General features: G+C 47.6%; 2 protein-coding genes across 5 annotated transcripts in view; one reads left to right on the top strand and one right to left on the bottom strand.

Annotated features, from left to right (window-relative positions):
* Positions 1 to 329: 329 nt before the first annotated feature.
* LOC310712473 (urokinase plasminogen activator surface receptor-like) overlaps positions 330 to 18,428 on the top strand; it is a 28,635-nt gene continuing 10,536 nt past the window's right edge. Inside the window, exon 1 of one of the 4 annotated variants that reach the window (XM_083515572.1) lies at positions 330 to 350. The gene's annotated coding sequence lies outside the window, so the exon portion shown is untranslated. The other 3 variants (XM_083515570.1, XM_083515568.1, XM_083515569.1) reach the window with 3 other exon arrangements.
* On the bottom strand, positions 5,732 to 18,415 carry LOC310712477 (urokinase plasminogen activator surface receptor-like). Its single transcript, XM_083515580.1, has 7 exons — positions 17,264 to 18,415; positions 13,573 to 13,701; positions 11,355 to 11,492; positions 10,145 to 10,288; positions 8,795 to 8,941; positions 7,794 to 7,925; positions 5,732 to 6,015 (listed from the first exon to the last, which is right to left on the bottom strand). Exons 1-7 carry the CDS (start codon positions 17,310 to 17,312, stop codon positions 5,798 to 5,800), a joined length of 957 nt encoding a protein of 318 aa, XP_083371706.1. The 5' UTR covers positions 17,313 to 18,415; the 3' UTR covers positions 5,732 to 5,797.

Below are 18,428 nucleotides of genomic sequence, written 5' to 3'. Positions count from 1 at the left end.
CTCTTATTAAACGGGTTGCGTTAGTTTTTAATTTTGCAGCTCCAAAACCCTGCAAAACCAGTTTTGCCAGAGTGACAGCGAGCCTAAGGAATTATGCATATATATTATGGCAAGCGAAACCTGACGGAGACGCCAGTCCAAGAAATTAGTTCTGCAAGTGTTTCTGTGTATGAGGTAAGATATAAGTGTGTGTGTGTGTGTGTGTGTGTGTGTGTGTGCTCGCACACACACAGAGAGACAGGGGTGTGTGTAGAACATGAGAGGTTGGTTATGCCAAGAGACAAACCATTGACCCATCTAACTCAGTGTTTTCTATGGCTCTGACTGGCAGCAGTTATCTAGGGCTTCAGGTAAGTGACTTTCCCAGCTCCACCTGGAGATGCCAGGAATTGAATTTTGTATGCAAAGTGGATGCTCAGTCATTGAGCTGCAGCCCTTAAATTTCTTAAGCATGTGTGTGTGTGTTCATGCACGCGCGCGCACACACACAGAGGTCTGCACCATCCCTACTAACATTTGGCAATGGAAAATAATTACGACTTGTTTGTGTAATGTTAGCAAGCCAAGAGAAGGCTGTGTTCCCATGGGATCCAATGCCAGCTTTTGCCAAAGACCTTCGGAAGTATGAATTTCAAAATAGGCTCACCTACAGCTACAAACGCACACCTCCCTCCTGTTTAGCATCTGCTTTGCATGCAGAAGGTCTCAGGTTCAGTCCTTGCCATTTCTCTGGAGGCCTGGGAGAGAATCTTGTCTGAGATCCCGGACAGCTGCTGCAGAACCATCAAGTTACAGAACTGCAGAGTTGGAAGGGATCACAAAGGTCATCTGGTCCAACCGCCTGCAATGCAGGAATCTTTTGCCCAACATGGGGTTTGAACCCATGACACTGAGATTAAGAATCTCATGCTCTACTGGCTGAGCTATTCCAACATACTAAGCTAGATGGATCAGGAACTTGACTCAATATGAAGCAGCTTCCTATACAGTCATACCTCAGGTTACAGACGCTTCAGGTTGCGTTTTTTTGGGTTGTGGACCACCGAAACCTGGAAGTACTGGAGTGGGTTACTTACGGGTTTCGGCGGTCGCACATGCGCAGAAGTGCTAAATTGCACTTTGCACATGTGCAGACGCGCCGAATTGCAACCCGCTCTTGTGCAAATGCACCACTGCGAGTTGCAAATGTGCATCCCGCACAGATCACGTTTGCAACCGGAGCGTCCACTGTATTCCTATTTTATTAAATGATGTCTCTCTCCCCCACTCCCACTCAAAGGGCATGTTTTTGGATTTTCAAAACCCAAAGCGCACAAGGACTCTCCTAAATCTTTTTCACTGCCTTGTCTCTTGGGATCCTTTCTAGCTGGCCGGGAGAGAAGAATGAGGGTGGGGAGAGAGAACCAAGGGCCAGAAAGAGAGACATGGCAGGTTGCATTCTACACACACCCTGGGTTCTCCACCCCAGCAATAGGACATAAAGAGCGTTCTGCTGGATCAAACCAAAGGCCCATCTAACCTCACAGCGGCCAACCAGATGCAGATGGGAAGCTGAGAAGCTGGTCCTGAGCACAACTGCAATCTCCGCACCCGTGCATCTCAGAAGCTGGTGTTCAGAGGCATACTGTGGGTGTAGAACAGTCACCTTGGCTAGCAGCCATTCTTAAAAGGGCGAGAGAAGTTGATTGGGAGGTCCTGCATAACAAACCCGCTTTGGGTTGTGCAAGAAGGAAAGTGATGGGAAGATGTGCGGGAAAGTGACTGACACTTCCTGTGATGCAAGGGCATCACACCTCCACACAGAAAGGATGCTCGTTAAGGAGCCAACACAGTCTCCAACCTCCCCGTAAACAAACCAGGGTGGATGATCGACAAACAACTTCTCTGGAAGCACCCGGCATCTAACCACGGCGTAGTCTTTGCACAAGCAAGTCAGGAGGAGCCTTAATGCATCGTCTCCCACCCTCTGGAAGCTGCTCCTTCGCTTACGGATGTGAATTAAACCATCAGGGCTGAGCTGCAGCCAAACAGCATGTTTCATAAAAAGGCTGTACCATCCCGTGATGCAAGGTAATTAGGATAATAATGAGGCACAGCAACCTGCTGGCTTTGGGGAGGGCCCTTGTGGACTCTGGAAGATGAAAAATGACTGTGGGAACCATGCCGAGAGCTTGGAATCGGAGTGGTGTTTTCTGGCAAAGCAGAGCGCAGTTGGCTCCGGAACAGTCACTGGCATCTGCTTATTTTTAGGGCGGTTTCAGCCCTTCCTCCTCAAAGGAGGAAGGAACGCAGGGAAGTGGGAAACTGAGTCACCCCTGAAGAGAAGAGGATGGTATCTCCAGCCAGAAAGCCTTGCATCTCAAAGCAGAGTCCAAGGTAAGAGGGAGACCTGGGATAGGGAGGAACCTAGGGTGCTGCTTCCCCCAAAGAATTGTGGGAGCTGTAGTTTGTTAAGGGTTCCGAGAGCTGCTAGGAGGCCCTCTATTCCTCTCGCAGAGCTACAATTCCCAGAGTCCTCTGTGAAGATGGATTGTTAAACCACTCTGGGTATGGTCTCTTTGGGAGGGGAGCAGCTCTCAGTACCCTTAATTGACAATGGCTCCCAGAATGCTTTGAGGGAAGCCATGGTTATTTAAAGCTGTATCAAAGTACTTTAAATGTATGGTGTGAATGTGACCCTTGTTTGCCCTTAACAAGGAACTATTGACAAGCTTATGAGGACCCCCCAACCCCAGTTCTGAGGAGCAGACACAGAAAACTCTAAAGCATCAGGCTTCAAAGTCAAGATCCACCCATCAACTTGCAATATAGCAACTGCTTTAAATATTGTTATTCCATGTGCTGTTTTGGGCTTAACCGGTCACCTCCACCCCCCCTTCTCTCTGGGTGCTTCCAGATAGGTATCTACCATGGGCGCTCCTCATGTGTGCAACATTTTTTAAAAAACAGCATCTGCAGGGCACTGTTGGCAATTTAATCTGAATTTACCCTTTCCAGGATTTACCCTTTCCAGGAGAAATCAAGCAAGGGACCCTTGAGGCTGGAGTTTTACTGTGGATGCATTCTGCAACTCAGTCTTGACACAACAATAGTGCATTTGTGGTGAATTTATTATTGCTGTCCAAAAGGGCTATGGCACAACAAAAAGCAGAAGGAAACCAGAACATTTGTGGTGTAAAAAGTTACGGGATTTCACTAGGAAGTTGCGGGATAGGCACTGCTTAGAAAGGAAGTGGTGTGATCACCCCAAAACCTTTGTGGGCAAAACCAGTGTTGAAAGCACGATTGCGTATGACCACTCTGATAGCAGCACGAGTGCAAATCGTCATGCATGTGCATGGATCTCCTGGGGCCCTCAGTTAAAAACAAACAAATTGTTGTCAACATCCCCCTTGCAATATGTGAATGGCCCTTTTACTGTAAGTTGTCTGAAGCCATTTTTAATTTTGCATGTTAAATTATTGCAAATCATCATCATCTCCTGCCTGGAAGTGAACTCTGGGCTCATCCAGACTTCTGCCTGTTGTGTCGCATCCCCCCCCCCCCGGAAAAAACCACTCTTTACTGCTTAACATTTGCTCTAATTCTGTGCTAAAGAGAAGGCTTTCCCGGGAAAGCAGCAGGGCAAACAGAAAACTGCTCAGATCCATGCCTATAAAGCACAGGACAATGGGATTACTACTTGGACCCAAGCTTTCAAGGCATGGGACAAGGAGTGTGGATGCGCCCTTAGTCAACTTGCTCTCTGTACAGTGGTGCCTCGCAAGACGAAAAGAATCCGTTCTGTGATTCTCTTCGTCTAGCGGTTTTTTCGTCTTGCGAAGCAAGCCCATTGACGGATTAGCGCTATTAGCGCTATTAGCGGCTTTTAGCGGCTTATCGGCTTATCGGATCAGCTGATAAGCGGCTTAGCGGCTTAGAAAAAGGGGGGGGGGAGGAAAAAAACCCACAGGAACTCGCAAGACATTTTCGTCTTGCGAAGCAAGCCCATAGGAGATTCGTTTTGCGAAGCACCTCCAAAACGGAAAACTCTTTCATCTAGCGAGTTTTCCGTCTTGCGATGCATTCGTCTTGCGGGGCACCACTGTATTTCTCCATTCATCTTCATTCATTTATGCAGTTATATTTTTTTCCTGTCCTCCCTCTATGGAGCACAGAGCACTGTTCATGGTCTACCTCCTGTTTTATCATTTCAGCAACCCTATGGGGTAGGCTGGATTGATAGGGAGAATCTGGCCCAACATCACCAGATTTGCTTTCAGGATGAGCAGGAATTTGAACCTGGATTGCCCTCGGACTCCCCAATCCTCCCCACTTTTCCTTTGTTCCAAAGATGCTTTTATGATGTACAGTCGTAACTTGGTTCGTGAACGCCTTGCGAGTCAAACATTTTGGCTCCCAAATGCCGCAAACCCAGAAGTGAGTGTTCCGGTTTGTGAACGTTCTTTGGAACCTGAACACCCAACGTGGCTTCTGCGGCTTCCAATTGGCTGCAGGAGCTTCCTGCAGCCAATTGGAAGCCGCGCCTTGGTTTCCGAACATTTTGGAAGTCGAACGGACTTCCGGAACAGATTCCATTTGACTTCTAAGGTACCACTGTATTGTGATGACCCATCTTCAATCAGATTGCAGTTCATTTACCTGTGCAACTCCTCAACAGAATAATTCTAATTCTAATTCTAATTCTAATTCTAATTCTAATTCTAATTCTAATTCTAATTCTAATTCTAATTCTAATTCTAATTCTAATTCTAATTCTTTATTATTTCTACCCCGCCCGTCTGGGGTTATAACGAATGTTATAAAGTTTTTTTGGGGTGTGTGTGTGGGGAGAAGTAGGGGGAAAATCCTCCAGGAAGAGTACAGTGATACCTCAGGTTCCAAAAACCCCGGGTTACCAACACTTCAGGTTACAGACTCCGCTAACCCCAAAGTAGTACCTCAGGTTAAGAACTTTACCACAGGCTGAGAACAGAAATCGTGTGGCTGCGGTGCGGTGGCAGCGGGAGGCCCCATTAGCTAAAGTGGTACTTCAGGTTAAGAATGGTTTCAGGTTAAGAATGGACCTCCGGAACGAATTCAATTCGTAACCAGAGGTACCACTGTATATCGAAAGCCTTGCCTTCGATACTACAGGGTTGGAAATTGCAACCTGCTACAGTTGAAGATGGTTCTGCCAACAAACAGACCAGCCACTGGCGTGAAATCTGCAGAAATGAACTAGAAATTAATCTCCCTGGATCCGAGGCTGGAACTAACCCAGCTGCGCCACTGCTTTCCAAGCCATTTATTTGGTTTTCCGCCTGCTTATTCCCCCTCCCTCCCTCCCAACCTTCTGAGATGAGTTGAGAGAGGCAGCCACTACAAAAAAAGGGAAATACAAAACATGACGTTAAAAGGCCTTTTCACACTCAAGGGGGTGGCTCAGGGGCCATGAGAGATGGCCTGGTTTTTCCATTATATAATCTTATTAAAGCTCCCGGAGCAAGTAATCCCGAGTGGCTTCACCGGACGTGGGTGGAAAGTTAAAGAAGCAAACAGCTTGCCCTCTTGCGGGCTGCGTCCTTTTGAGTTGTTGTGGGAGGGTTGGCGAAGTTCAGTGAAACCTGGCAGGGCTAAGAAGGAGGGCCTTGTGGGTAGGAAGACTTCCAGAAGTCCTGCTCCCATTACGTTCCCAAAGAAAGACACACCTTGGTGACGCAGGTGGGGCACTGCCAGACCTGGGATAGAGGGCAGCTGATCTACAGGAGTTTTGCATTTGGGATGGGGGCAGACGGGTGAAGAAGGCATTTGTGGTTCAGTTCAGGGCTATGAGCAGTGGGGCTGCCAGCAGGGCGAAGAGGATGCCCTCGCCTCTCCTTCCACCCTGGCCTGGCCCTCCGTTGCAGAAGGGGCCCTGGCAGCAGGTCACGTAGCTGACGGGAAGCTTGGGCAGCAGTGTTCCATAGAAGACCGTATCCTGGCAGAGCTGCTGGTTGGCGCAGCCAGCTCGGAGGGTGGCACCGTGGACGTAATCTGTGTTGGAAGAGAGGAGAGGAGGGAAGGGAGTTGCATATCTTCCCAGGACAAGGGATCAGATCATATGAGTAGGGATAGAAGCGTTGGTCAATTTCATTTCTCTCCATTACTCATTTCCCCAATCTTGAATTCAGTTCTTCACATTTCTGCTGCAAACACACACACACACACACACACACACACACACACACACACACGGAAATTCACCAGCATTTCTCCTAACAAAGACATAATTCCAGGTACTTTTGACTAATGTGACACATTTTTGGCAAGCGATTCCCTACAATCTAATGCATTTTTGTATCCAGTGCATTTTATAGCTTCATTTCGATGCACACGCTTCCCTAATATCTGTACTCTTATGAACATTGCTTGATTGGAGAACCGCATTGAAAAATTCAGATAAGTGTGAATTTTGTAGGATCGCTGTGTTTCGGTTTGCGTATTGTTTCGGAAAGTGCAAATTTTATTGATTCGGCTTTAAATGCATCCTGAATCAAATTTCTCATCCATCCTTCATCTGAATCCTAATCATGCATTCCTTGTGTTTGGGGCAAATCAACTTACTCATAGTTTCCTGTAACCAGAAGCTGGAAGGGCCAGGATGTGACAGGACTGTAAGGAAGGGCCGTACCTCATCTGCTTTGCGTACAGAAGGTCTCAGGTTCAGTCTCTGACATCTTCAGGTAGAGCTGGGAATGTCTCCTGGCTGCCCTATGGGCTCTCCTGGGCTCTGCACTTGCCTGGCATGATTCAGAATGGGCCCTTTTCCCCACTGTGAAAGTCTTTGACTCCCACATCCCCCACTGGATAAGGCTGATTTGTCTCCCCGATTGCTCCTGATGTAGATCTTCACTCACACTTCCTTCCCTGGGCAGGGCGTGGGGGGTACCATTTTGTGGTTTGCTTCAGGTGCCAAAATGTCTTGGGCCGGCCCTGACTGTAGGATCATCAACATCATCATCATCATTTATTATTTATACCCTGCCCATCTGACCGGGTTTCCCCAGCCGCTCTAGGTGGCTTCCAACAGAATATTAAAAACACAAAAAAGTCAAACATTAAAAACTTCTTGATACAGGGCTACTTTCAGATGTCTTCTAAAAGTCAGATAGTTGTTTATTTCCTTGACATCTGATGGGAGGGCATTCCACAGGGCGGGTACCACTACCGAGAAGGCCCTCTGCCTGGTTCACTGTAAGCTCACATCTCGCAGTGAGGGAACTGCCAGAAGGCCCTCGGAGCTGGACCTCAGTGTCCAGGCTGAACGATGGGGGTGGAGACGCTCCTTCAGGTATACTGGGCCAAGGCCGTTTATTATCATGCTGTGTATTAATTGGTGTGCATGTATGCTTTGTGTTCTTAAACCATTTGGGCTTTCCAGTGCTGCAAGTAAGCCATCTGTAGGCCTTAGGAACAGGAACTGACCTTGGCTAGTACCGTGACTGGTACATGTGAGTTGGACCTAAGAAGGTATTTTAGGATCACAACAAAGAGGAAACCAGCCTGGCCCAATCAACTGGTGAGTGAAAGCACACCTGCTCTGGTGCTTGCTTTCCTTTACCCTCTCCATTCCCTTTTCCTTTTGTATCATGCCTATCAGATTGTGTGCCTGTGGGCAGGGACAGCCCTATCTTTTAGTATAGGTACAACACTTAGAAAATGTTAGGCACTTTAAAATGGTAAGATAATAATCATTACTATCACCTGAGGAGGCACCGCCTATTCAAAAGCCTCCATCCACCTTTTGCCATAAATCTTGCACCATCTCTTACCTATGACATTCATGCAATGGTCCATGTTTCCCACGCAGTTCATGAGTTGCAGATTCCCTGCGCTGCATTCATCATTTCCTGTATCTAGGCAGCTGTAACACACCAGCCCGTTGAGTTCCCTCACAGAAAACTCTGAAAGGTAGGAGACAAAAGTCTTTTTCAGTAAGGGCCAAATTAGGTGTGACAATTACCATGCTTTTGTTTGTTCTGCAAACAGCAGCTGTTAGGAGAGCTGAGCAGCCTCTGGACTGTGGGAATGAGGAGTTTAACTCTTTCTCTTCCAGCCCCAACACAAACCTCATCTCCCCAAAGCTGCTGTTTGCATTTTTTGAGGCCAGAATGACATGTGGGACAAAATTTGGAACCAGAAATTCCTGGATTCGATTTCTGACACCGTCATACAGAGACAGTGAGAGTGGAGGAGCTTTGATGTAATGCAGGACTTTAAAAAAGACGGGACAAATTCATGGCTATTATTCAGGGATGACCACATACTATTTCCAGGATCAGAGATGCTGGGGGAAAAGAGAGCGAAAGCTATTGTGTTGGATTCTTGCCTGTGTGCCTACTTGTAGGAGGGTAGTTAACCCACATTTGGGGGAACTGCTTTGCCCCCCCCAGTTTTCTGGCCCTTGTGGGATATAAATGTATTATTATTAATATAATAATAAATATTGCCCAGTCTTGTTCACAGATATTTACTGCCTAATAATGCTGCTTTTTGTGGGTGGGATATTTCTATATTGGGGGGGACAGACATGTGAGCCAAAAGGACTTTAAAAATACATCTATGCAATCCAGAGATATTTTAAAAAACTGGACTTTTGAGTTTTTGCAATTTTCAACTTTTGGTTTTCAAGTCCTCAGTGGGGACAAAATTTTAAACACAAAGCACCCAAAGTTTTATTTTAATTTTGGCATGCACATTTGAGTCAAAATTGGCTCAGGACTCCTGCTGTTCCAATTTGGGTCATCCCAAGAAACCTGCAACCCACAGTTACCTGTGAAAGAGCTGTTGTTGCACCTGGAACCTTCACAGACACGAATGGCCACGTAGCTGATTTTGCCTCCTATGCTGTATGCCATGAGTGTTTCCTCCTTGGGGTAATTCCCGCAGCCTTTGATGATGGGCTCCACCAGACCTGTTCCTGTAGAAACAGAGGAGGGTGTCAAAGATCCTTGCCAATGGTTGTTGGGGAATGTATTTGAGCGAAGGGCTGGGCTATTCTGTATGCCAAGCACACTACAGAGGAGCTCAATGGCATTCAGGCTGCGTTCGCAGAGAGTAGACAACCACGTAGGACTCCTTGATCTTCTGTTGCAGTGCAATGTGCACTTATGTACAACCAGGCAGGGGATGCCTCCGCCTCTCAATGGCTCTGGCTCCACTTTCCATTGGTCTCCTCTCCCTCTGCTCCTCCAGTTCCAATGGGCATCAGGCACTGCCAGCACAGTGCCAGTTCTCACGGGACACTGGAGAGGCCAGGCCATTGCCCCACATGAACTGAGAGTGCTCCCTAGAATCCAACATGTGACCTTTTGCAAGGCACACATGGCTTCTGCCACAAAAACCAGCAGGGGTTCCTCAGCAGATACACCTCTGTTTTTATCAGGGGTGGCTAATCATTTTTGGGGACAACGGCTGTGGCCCGCTGCCCCCATGCCAAGGTGGGCAGGGGCAACATACCAAAGTGCAAAGTGAGTGTGGCTTTTCTTTTCTTTTACACTCTGGGGAGTTGGGGAATCTCAAAATCCTTTCGGCATCCCAGAACCTCAGCCTAGGATCTACAGAAGTGATTGGTAAAACACGTACATGCACCCAACTTTTAAACTGTTTTTTTTAAAGGGCAAATTCTGGGGTCCCCCCCCAAAGCCTTTTGGCATCACAGTGGGAGCAGTTTAGTAATTATTATTATTACTATGGTGGAACCTTGGTTCTCGAATGTAATCCATTCCGGAAGTCCGTTCAACTCCCGAAACGTTTGAAAACCAAGGCACAGCTTCTGATTGGTGCAGGCGCCCTGGAAACAATAGCTGACAGCCGTATCGGACATTCGACTTCTGAAAAACGTTCGAAAACCGGAACACTTCTTCCGGTTTTCAGTGTCCGGGAGCCGATTTGTTCGTCAACTAAGCCATTTGAGAACCAAGGTTCCACTGTATTATTATTTTAAATGGATTTTTTTTTCAGCAGGGCTTGCGGAGGTACAAAATGCCTTTTGACATCAAAGTGAGGGAACCATAGATGCAGTCATAGCTTTGGGGCAACTGTGCCAGGGGTGGGGCGGGGCCTGAATCTTGTAAGAAGTGACAAATTGGAAGGGCACAGAAACACCTCTCAGATAGATTACCTGGCAGCCACTGGCGAGAAATTTCCACGCAGCGGTTCTCTTTGCCTCTGCACTGGGCTGTGGGAATGCTGGTCCCATTACACTCCTCCAAACTGCCGATGCAACTGTAACACTCCACTCCGTTGCGTTTGGTGCTGTACGTGACTGCGGGAAGGCAAGGAAAAAAAGGGCTCACCAATTCTGAGGCCCACGAGCACTGCTTGGGGAAGGCTTCAGTAAATAGCACCTCAAAAATCCACATTCTAAGAGGCCCTCTTGGTGGTTCCACCTCCCTCAGAAGCTTGGGTGGCAGCAGTAGTCCAGAAGGTGGTCAAGGAGCCCATGCCAATGTTTAAAGCCCTAAAAACAATGTAGACCCCAAATATCTAAAAGGCCACTTCCTTTTGCACAGACCCTCTTGGTGGTTCCACCTCCCATTTGGGGTGAATGTGACCCGGTAGAGGGCATTCTCTGCAGCAGTCCCTAAGTTGTGGAATTCCCTCACCAGAGAGGTACGTCTGGTACCTTCATTATACATATTTTGGTAATTTGCAGAGGACACACCTGTTTGCATTGGCCTTTGACACTTGACAGATATATATATTTGGGACCCACCCTACTCTTGCGATTGTAATTTCTTTCAAACTGTTTTCAGTGTTGTTGTTTTAAATGGTTGTGACCCATTTGGGGACTCCTGATCAAGGATGGGTAATAAACCAAAATAACAACAATAAATATTGTTTATCACTGTCAAATTTGACATCACTGAAATATTTGACATCACGTACAGAGAGCAGGAGATAGGCCACATTCACACCATAAATTTAAAGCATGATGATACCAGTTTAAGCAGTCAAGGCTTCCCCCACAGAATTCTGGGAGTTGTCGTTTGTTAAGGGTGCTGAGAGTTATTAGGAGACCCCTATTTCCCTCCCTGAGCTACAGTTCCCAAAGTTCCCTGTGAAGAGGGAATGATGGTAGCTCTGTGAGGGAAACAAGGGTCTCCTCTTGGCACTTTTAAATCACAGCTCCCAGAATTCTTTGGGGGAAGCCATGACAGCGTAGATCAGTATCATAGTGCTTTAAATGTATGGTGTGAATGTGGCCATAGTTAGTGGCTCATGAAAGTAAGCAAGTCAGCTCTTTTTCCAGTGTGTCACGCATGTCTCTAGAGAGCGTAGAGGCCTGATCATTTCCACTTCAGGGTTGACCATACTCCGGGGACTCTTACCATTGTAGGGGACATCGTTGCAAAGGTCTTCGGAACAGCAGTAGATGCTTCGTGATATGAAGCCCCTGCGAGTGGAGAAGTAGGACTGGCAGTACTGGGGTGTGGTACACCCTCTCTTCAGGGTCTCACTTATGGGACCTAGAGAAGGGAAGGCACAGCAAGATGGTAGCTAAGGTGCATGGTGAGGCTTACAAACAGCAAGTAACTCACTGATCACTAGGGAGGGGGGAGTAATTTGCTTCAGTTCATGTTTAAATGTGAGGTTATGAAATCCACACTTTAAAAAAAAGGAGACGAAACACAGCCATCCTTCAGAATTTGCAGTTATCCGAATTTTGCAATGCAGTTACCTAACGAAACAATACTTATAAAAAGGCATATATTAGGTAGGGTTGCCATACATCCATTTTCCTCCAGACACGTCCAGGATTGCAATGGGGAAATTACCATCTGGGGGGAATTTTCAAAAATAGGCAAAATGTCTGGGTTTTTTGAAAACAGAACCAGGAAGTGTTTTGGGGCGATTTCCCCCAAACAACTTTTTGGGCGATTTCCCTCCAAAAACCCTCAACACCTTTTTGTGTCCAGATTTTTGCTTTTTGAAATACAGTTGTACCTTGGCTCCCGAATACCTTGGGAGTTGAATGTTCCGGCTCCTGAATGATTGAAAACCAGAAGTGACTGTTCTCGTCTTCGAATGTTCTTTTGGAAGCCGAATATCTGACGGGGCTTCCACAGCTTCCGATTGGCTGCAGGAGCTTCCTGCAGCCAATCAGAAGCTGCGCTTTGGAACTCAAACGTTTTGGAAGTTGGACGGACTTCCAGAACGGATTCTGTTCGACTTCAAGGTACAACTGTATGGCAACCGTATATTAGGGGTAAGTATGCATAGCAGTAAGTCGCAAAACAAGATGTGCCACCCCAGCAGGGAATCCAACAATAGGCGAGGCCAGAGCCAATGGCAGGCAGAGCCAGCTGATTCTGGTTTTGAACCCATCCTCCTCCTCCCTGTTGAGTTCTGCAAAGAGAAAAGTTCCAAAAGGTAGTGAACTAGGCCTCTAGGCTTCTCAGAACTGACCTCTGTTTTCCTGCCCGATGTTAACCTACAGCAGCGCCTTCTCCTACTTAGTCATATGCTTCCTTTAAACAAACACATAAACCTCTGAAGCAGCAAATTGAATGTTAAATGCCAGGCCAGGAAGCCCTTAAACGGGCAGCTAATGACCCTCCTTGCCTGGAGACAAAGCTAACCAGCCAAGGTCACACATGGATTTTTTTTTTTTAAGTGATAGAGATCTGAGATAAGGCTATTCCAAATCGGGCCTGCAGAAATTGTGACGCACCGGGCAAAACACAGCCCAAACACAGGCTTGACGAACCCGTTCATTAAGGCGAGTGGGGCACCTAGAGGGAATGATGACCAACTTTTCTTGTTGGGACAGCGAAGGGCTACTACCTTTTCAGTGTGTCACTGTGCCTGTGCAAAGGCTGGATTTATTTTGTATATTATTGCATTTATGCCTTCTTCAAAGAGCTCTAGGTGGTGCACATGCCTCCTCCCCTTCTCTGCATTATCCTTACAACAGCCCTGTGTGAGGTACTTTAGTTAGGGTGAGAATTGGGGTGACTACTAGCTCAAGGTCACCCGGTGAGCTTCATGGCTGGGTGGGGATGTGAACTCAGTTCTCGCAGGTCCCAGTCCCACACTCTGACCACTACATTGCAGGTAGGTGGTGATGCACAACTCTCTGCAAAATTGTTTCTTTTTTAAAGCATCAAATTCTGCAGATCAGTGCCGTCTTAAGCATATGCGGCATTGGGGTGCAAAGATCTGTCTAGTGCCCCCCTCCAGGTTGCTCAGAGTTGTCAACCTTTTTTTAGGGTGGGCTGGAGAGGCATGCACGGCAGATCTGGCCTGGCCAGCCACCTCAGCAGCAACAGAGGAGCCTGAGGCGGTGGTGGCAGCGACTGAGCGAAGCCGGCCGCAGCAGAAGAGCTGCAGTGCTCTAATGGGCTATGCTCCACTCGGCAATGGCTGTTGGCTCTTCCCAATCCCCGGACTCCAAATCTCTGCCCTGGACTCTCGGCCTGGCACCCCTGAGAGCCCGGCGCCCAGGTGCCCCACACCCCTAGCGCCTATGGGTAAGATGGCCCTGCTGCAGATCAAGGGACATGCGCAGGCCAGGTCAGTTGGCAACCCCTTCCCTGGGCCACATACCGTAGGTAGCTCGGTTTTCCTCCATGCAAAGGGTCTCGTTGCTGCCACAGAGTTGCTGCTGGTTCGTGCAATTCTCACGTGTCCCCAGGCACTTGTGGCAAGACAGGCCATGAGCTTCAGGAAGCAAAGCTGAAATGACATTTTGCAAAGGAGTCTTTCCTAATAATAATAATAATAATAATAATAATAATAATAATAATAATTTATTATTTATACCCCGCCCATCTGGCTGGGCCTCCCCAGCCACTCTGGGCGGCTTCCATAAAACCAAAAATACAGTAAAATCACACGTTAAAAACTTCCCTGAACAGGGCTGCCTTAAGATGTCTTCTGAATGTCAGGTAGTTGTTTATCACTTTGACATCTGCTGGAAGGGCATTCCACAGGGCGGGTGCCACTATCGAGAAGGCCCTCTGCCTGGTTCCCTGTAGCTTTGCTTCTCGCAATGAGGGAACCGCCAGAAGGCCCTCGGCGCTGGACCTCAGCGTCCAGGCAGAATGATGGGGGTGGAGACGCTCCTTCAGGTATACTGGACCGAGGCCGTTTAGGGCTTTAAAGGTCAGCACCAACACTTTGAATTGTGCTCGGAAACGTACTGGGAGCCAATGTAGGTCTTTCAAGACAGGTGTTATATGGGACATATTTCCCCATCAGAGTGCTTGGGTAAGATGTCCCTGTGGAACTGGGCACCCCTTAAATCTGGCAATGGGGAACCTTCCTGGGGCAACATTGGAAGGGACCTCAGGGGCCATCTAGCCTAGTTCCCTGCAAAAGCAGGAATTGCAGCTGAAAAAATCCCTGATGGATGGGCACCTAACCTTTGTTGAAAGCCCTTCTTTAGATCAGCTACCAGCCAAGAGGTTGCCTTTCTTTGGGATACTTTGCCTTCCCTTTTAGAAAATCAAAGATGAATATAAAAATGCCAGCGGTGGGTGAGGCCAGAGGCAAAAGAGGGTGAAGCAATAAATGTAAAAAAAAAATGCCTTTGTATAGAAGGTGGATTTGCACACACACAAACATACTCCCACCCCGCTCCCTCAAGCCAAGCAAGAAGCGTGATCAGAGTTCAAGGAGAGATTCCAACCAGAAAAAATATATTCAAGGAGGGTGTGAAGCAGGGACAGTGAGGGTGCGGCTGGGGAGGGAGGGAGGTTTGGAGAGCGTTGTGAGGGCCAGACCGAAAGTGCTTCAAGTGCCGCATTTGGGACCCAGGCTTCAGTTCCCCCAGCTCTGCCTTAAATGTACAGGGGCCTTCTCAATGTCTGGACATGCCTACTATACAACATTTTTTTTTAAAAAAAGGAACAAGGATTTCCTCATCTGTGTTTTATTGAGGGCAAGGATTAGGCTGTTTTTAAATTAATTAAAAAAACACATTTGATTAACTTTTAAATTTTTATTTAAAAAGAGCATATGCTCCTCTTCATAGAAGAAATTTCACAAAGGAGTTTGGAATGATACACACCAGCAAATAAATCACAACTCAGTTTTAAAGCAAAAAGGGAAGGAAGCACTCCAAACAGCACCAAAATGCTATTAGAACTAGTACCTAGTAGAATGATCGGACCGTAGCAAAAAAACCAAGCAATACCTGTGGAATAGGCACTTTGAGTAACAATAAAAAGCAAGTTGTTCTTTAACAGCATGATCCTAGCTATGTCCACTCAGAATTAAATTGGCTTTGCTGCCTGGCATGCGGGGCTCGTATTACAGCCTAAGGCCCACTGAAAAAGTGTTGATGGACTTTGTGGAAACCAAGAACCCATGTATATTAAATAAGCACCAAGCTGACCAATAAGCCCATTTCAGCCCAGGGCAGTGGAGGAACGGAGGAGGAAGAGTTAATTATCTTTCACTTAAAGTTTTCCCACTGACTTGTGTGGGTAGGTTGGTGTTTCTGAGGTTGTACGGCGATGTGTTCATATGCTGGTCTCTGCAGGGCAGGAGGCAGGCTGAGATTCCTGAGTTGCCTCCCTGAAACCATTCGGCAAGAGAAGCGATTGGAGCAGGTAAAGCCAGGGATCCTGGATTTTAATTCCATGGTGGTACCATCTGAAAGTTTGGTGTGTGTGTGTGTGTTTGTGGCAGGGGGGGTGACTCTGTGGCAAGGCACCTGCAGGGAGTCCTGCAGAGGGTTTCTTTCCACCTGGTCTATTGTTGTGCGTTTGTATGTGTTCTGCAACACGTTGTTCATGCAACAATAACAGTTGCGTGAATGGTGGATTTATCCTGGACTGTCCGCACATCATTCTGCTTTAGACGTCGTCCAGTATTATTGCATTATTTCTATCTGGAGGGCTGCTTTTGCGGTGTAGAGCAACAAAAGTGGGATGGAGAAACAAATCAGAGCAATTACTGTACAAACGTACCTTGGAAGCTGAATGGAATCCATTCCAGAAGTCAGTTTGACTTCTGAAAAGTTTGGAAACCAAGGTGCACTTTCTAATTGCTCAGGCACACCGGAAGCAATAGTGGAAGCCACGCCAGACGTTCAGCTTCCAAAACAATGTTCGGAAACTGGAGCCAGAACTTCAAGAGCCAGAACATTCAACTCCCAAGGCATTCGGGAGCCAAGGTACGACTGTATGAAGAGTTTCAGGATAACAGAAGGAAGTTCTGGAACATGTGCTGGTTTGGAAGCCATGCTGCGTGTCTGCCCTGAAAACTCTGAAGGCACAACCTGTATTGAAAACTGCAAGGAAAACTACATTGTCGATACCTTCATGAGCACAAATAATTCTGAATGCACAACGAATAGGATATATGGAATAGGCAGGGGGTGAAAATTCAGAATTTTCACACACCTATTTTGAATGCTCTATGTCAAAAGAGAGAATGCAAATGAAGATGGGGGTAGTGACCCTTTGCTAATTTTGGCACCCCTTGGCAAATGCCTGACCTTACCAAGCTCCGGAGCTGGCCCTATTCCCCACCTGCTTTTGAGGGAAAGAACTGTGGGTCAGAACCAATTTGGGTCCCCTTTCCACCTGGAGGAAAGGAGCAGTAGAATTGAATGCTGCGAACAGAGTCAATGACGGGTGTTGCTAAAAGCCAGGAATACACATTACTTTTTCCAGCTCGGAAAGGGAGTGGTAGATGATAATTAGAAGATGAGCTTGTGGCTGGTCGGATTCCAGTACATGATGTGGGAGAGGAAAAGTGTGGTTAAAATTGGAGGGATGGGAGCCACGGGTTGCTGTATTTCTAGTTGAGAATTAGGCGAAGGAATAAGTAAGGCGCTGATACAAAGAAGGTCCCTTACTAAGGGTGGAACCATTAACATTGGAATGGAAGAGGGAATTTTGTGGGGGACAGCTTTTCTCCACTCTGTAGCACTGTGAGAGGACAAGCTAATGCCCACCGAAATTCCATCTTCAGTGCAATTGTTTTAGGTGCAGAAGCTGTTGTCCCTGTTGCTCTCAAGCTGCATATGTGCCATACTTTTAAAGCATACCTGCCCCAAAGAATCCTGGAACCTGTAGTTTGTTAAGGGTGCCGAGAAGAGGTAAGCTACAGTTCCCAGGATTCTTGGAAGGGGGGGAGGAGAGAATGCTTTAAGTCCGTGGTGTGTACGAAGCCTCGGTTACTCTACCTGAGGGAGCCGGGAGTCAGAACAACTGCCTTCTCTCTTGGGTGTAAGGGGAAGAAAGGTTATTCGCAGCAGCAGGGAGTTCCCCTGGTGGCAACCCACCTGTGGCCAACAAGGCAATCGGGATGGTGAGCTCTATGGCCGCCTTCATTGTCTTCCCCCCCTTTTTAATCACTTCTCCGGTCTGTCCTGTTCTCCGGCTTGGCTTGGCGAGGTGTACACTCCCAGCTCTCTGTCCTGATTGCCTCTGGTTGGGAAAGGCAGCTTGGTCCTAAAACCTGCTCGGCAGGGGAGAGGACAGGGTGATGCAACCCATCCATTCATCAACAAGATGCTGCCCTGGGAACCTTGGCCAGTTCCCTCTGGACCAGATGAAATCAACACTCTCGGGGATGGGACAGAATGGACGAGCCGAAGTGTGAAAAGGGGGAAGAGCAGATCTCAAGATGGGCTGCAGGGCTCCTAGGGAAGTGGTTCGGAAGAGAGGGAAAGATGGAAGGTGCAGCCAGACCTCAGTGTTAGAGCATCTGCTTGGCATGGAGAAGGGCCCAGGTTTGATCCCCACCTGCCATCTCCAGGGAACACCTGAAATCCTGGAGAGATGTTGAAAGCAGTGGAGGCTGGTCTACAGTGTCCCCTTAGCCAGCCCCACATCTGCCTACATATCTACTTACAACCTGGCCAGAAGATGGCCCTGGCTGTCAGTTGCCTCCTCCTCCTCCTCTCCTCCTTCTTTAGTCTCCTTGTTGCCCTCGTAGGACTCAGCAGGGAGAAGGATGGCTCCAGAACTGGAGCCTGCCATTGGCTCTGGCTACCCTTACTGTTTGAGCTCCCAATGGGCAACAGCCAACACTGGGTGCCACTCAGTGTAAACAGTGTAGACCAGGGTTTCCGAAACTTGGGTCTCCAGCTGTTTCTGGACTACAACCCCCATCATCCCTGACTACTGGTCCTGCTAGCTAGGGATGATGGGAGTTGTAGTCCAAAAACAGCTGGAGACCCAAGTTTCGGAAACCCTGGAATGCTGAACTAGATGGTCCAATAGCTAAGAGTATTCTGACTTTCCATGTTGGCGGCAGTGCAAGGGGCTCCTAAGGCCAGTGTTTTAAAACAGAAGGCTGGAATCATAGTTCGTGAGCATAGGAAATCTGTAGCCATTGCATAATGCAATGCACTCCAGTTGCAGAATGATTTGTTCCCCCGTCACACAGTTGCAGAATTTTGGCTTCCCGGTGGCATGGATTGCAGTAGCAAATAACAACAACAT

This window comes from Podarcis liolepis (assembly GCF_965112155.1).
Source record: "Podarcis liolepis genome assembly, chromosome: 7".
In the NCBI taxonomy this organism is placed as follows: Eukaryota; Metazoa; Chordata; class Lepidosauria; order Squamata; family Lacertidae; genus Podarcis; species Podarcis liolepis.
The sequence above is the reverse complement of the archived record's forward strand: the minus strand, read 5'-3'. Positions and strand labels throughout refer to the sequence as shown.

Excerpts from the sequence above, each read along its gene's own strand:
- LOC310712477 (XM_083515580.1), bottom strand. The coding sequence starts at position 17,312 with ATGAAGGCGGCCATAGAGCTCACCATCCCGATTGCCTTGTTGGCCACA. Across the intron at positions 11,493-13,572 it reads GGAAAACCGAGCTACCTACG|GTCCCATAAGTGAGACCCTG; the intron begins GTATGTGGCCCA and ends TCCCTTCTCTAG. Across the intron at positions 10,289-11,354 it reads CAACGATGTCCCCTACAATG|TCACGTACAGCACCAAACGC; the intron begins GTAAGAGTCCCC and ends GCCTTCCCGCAG.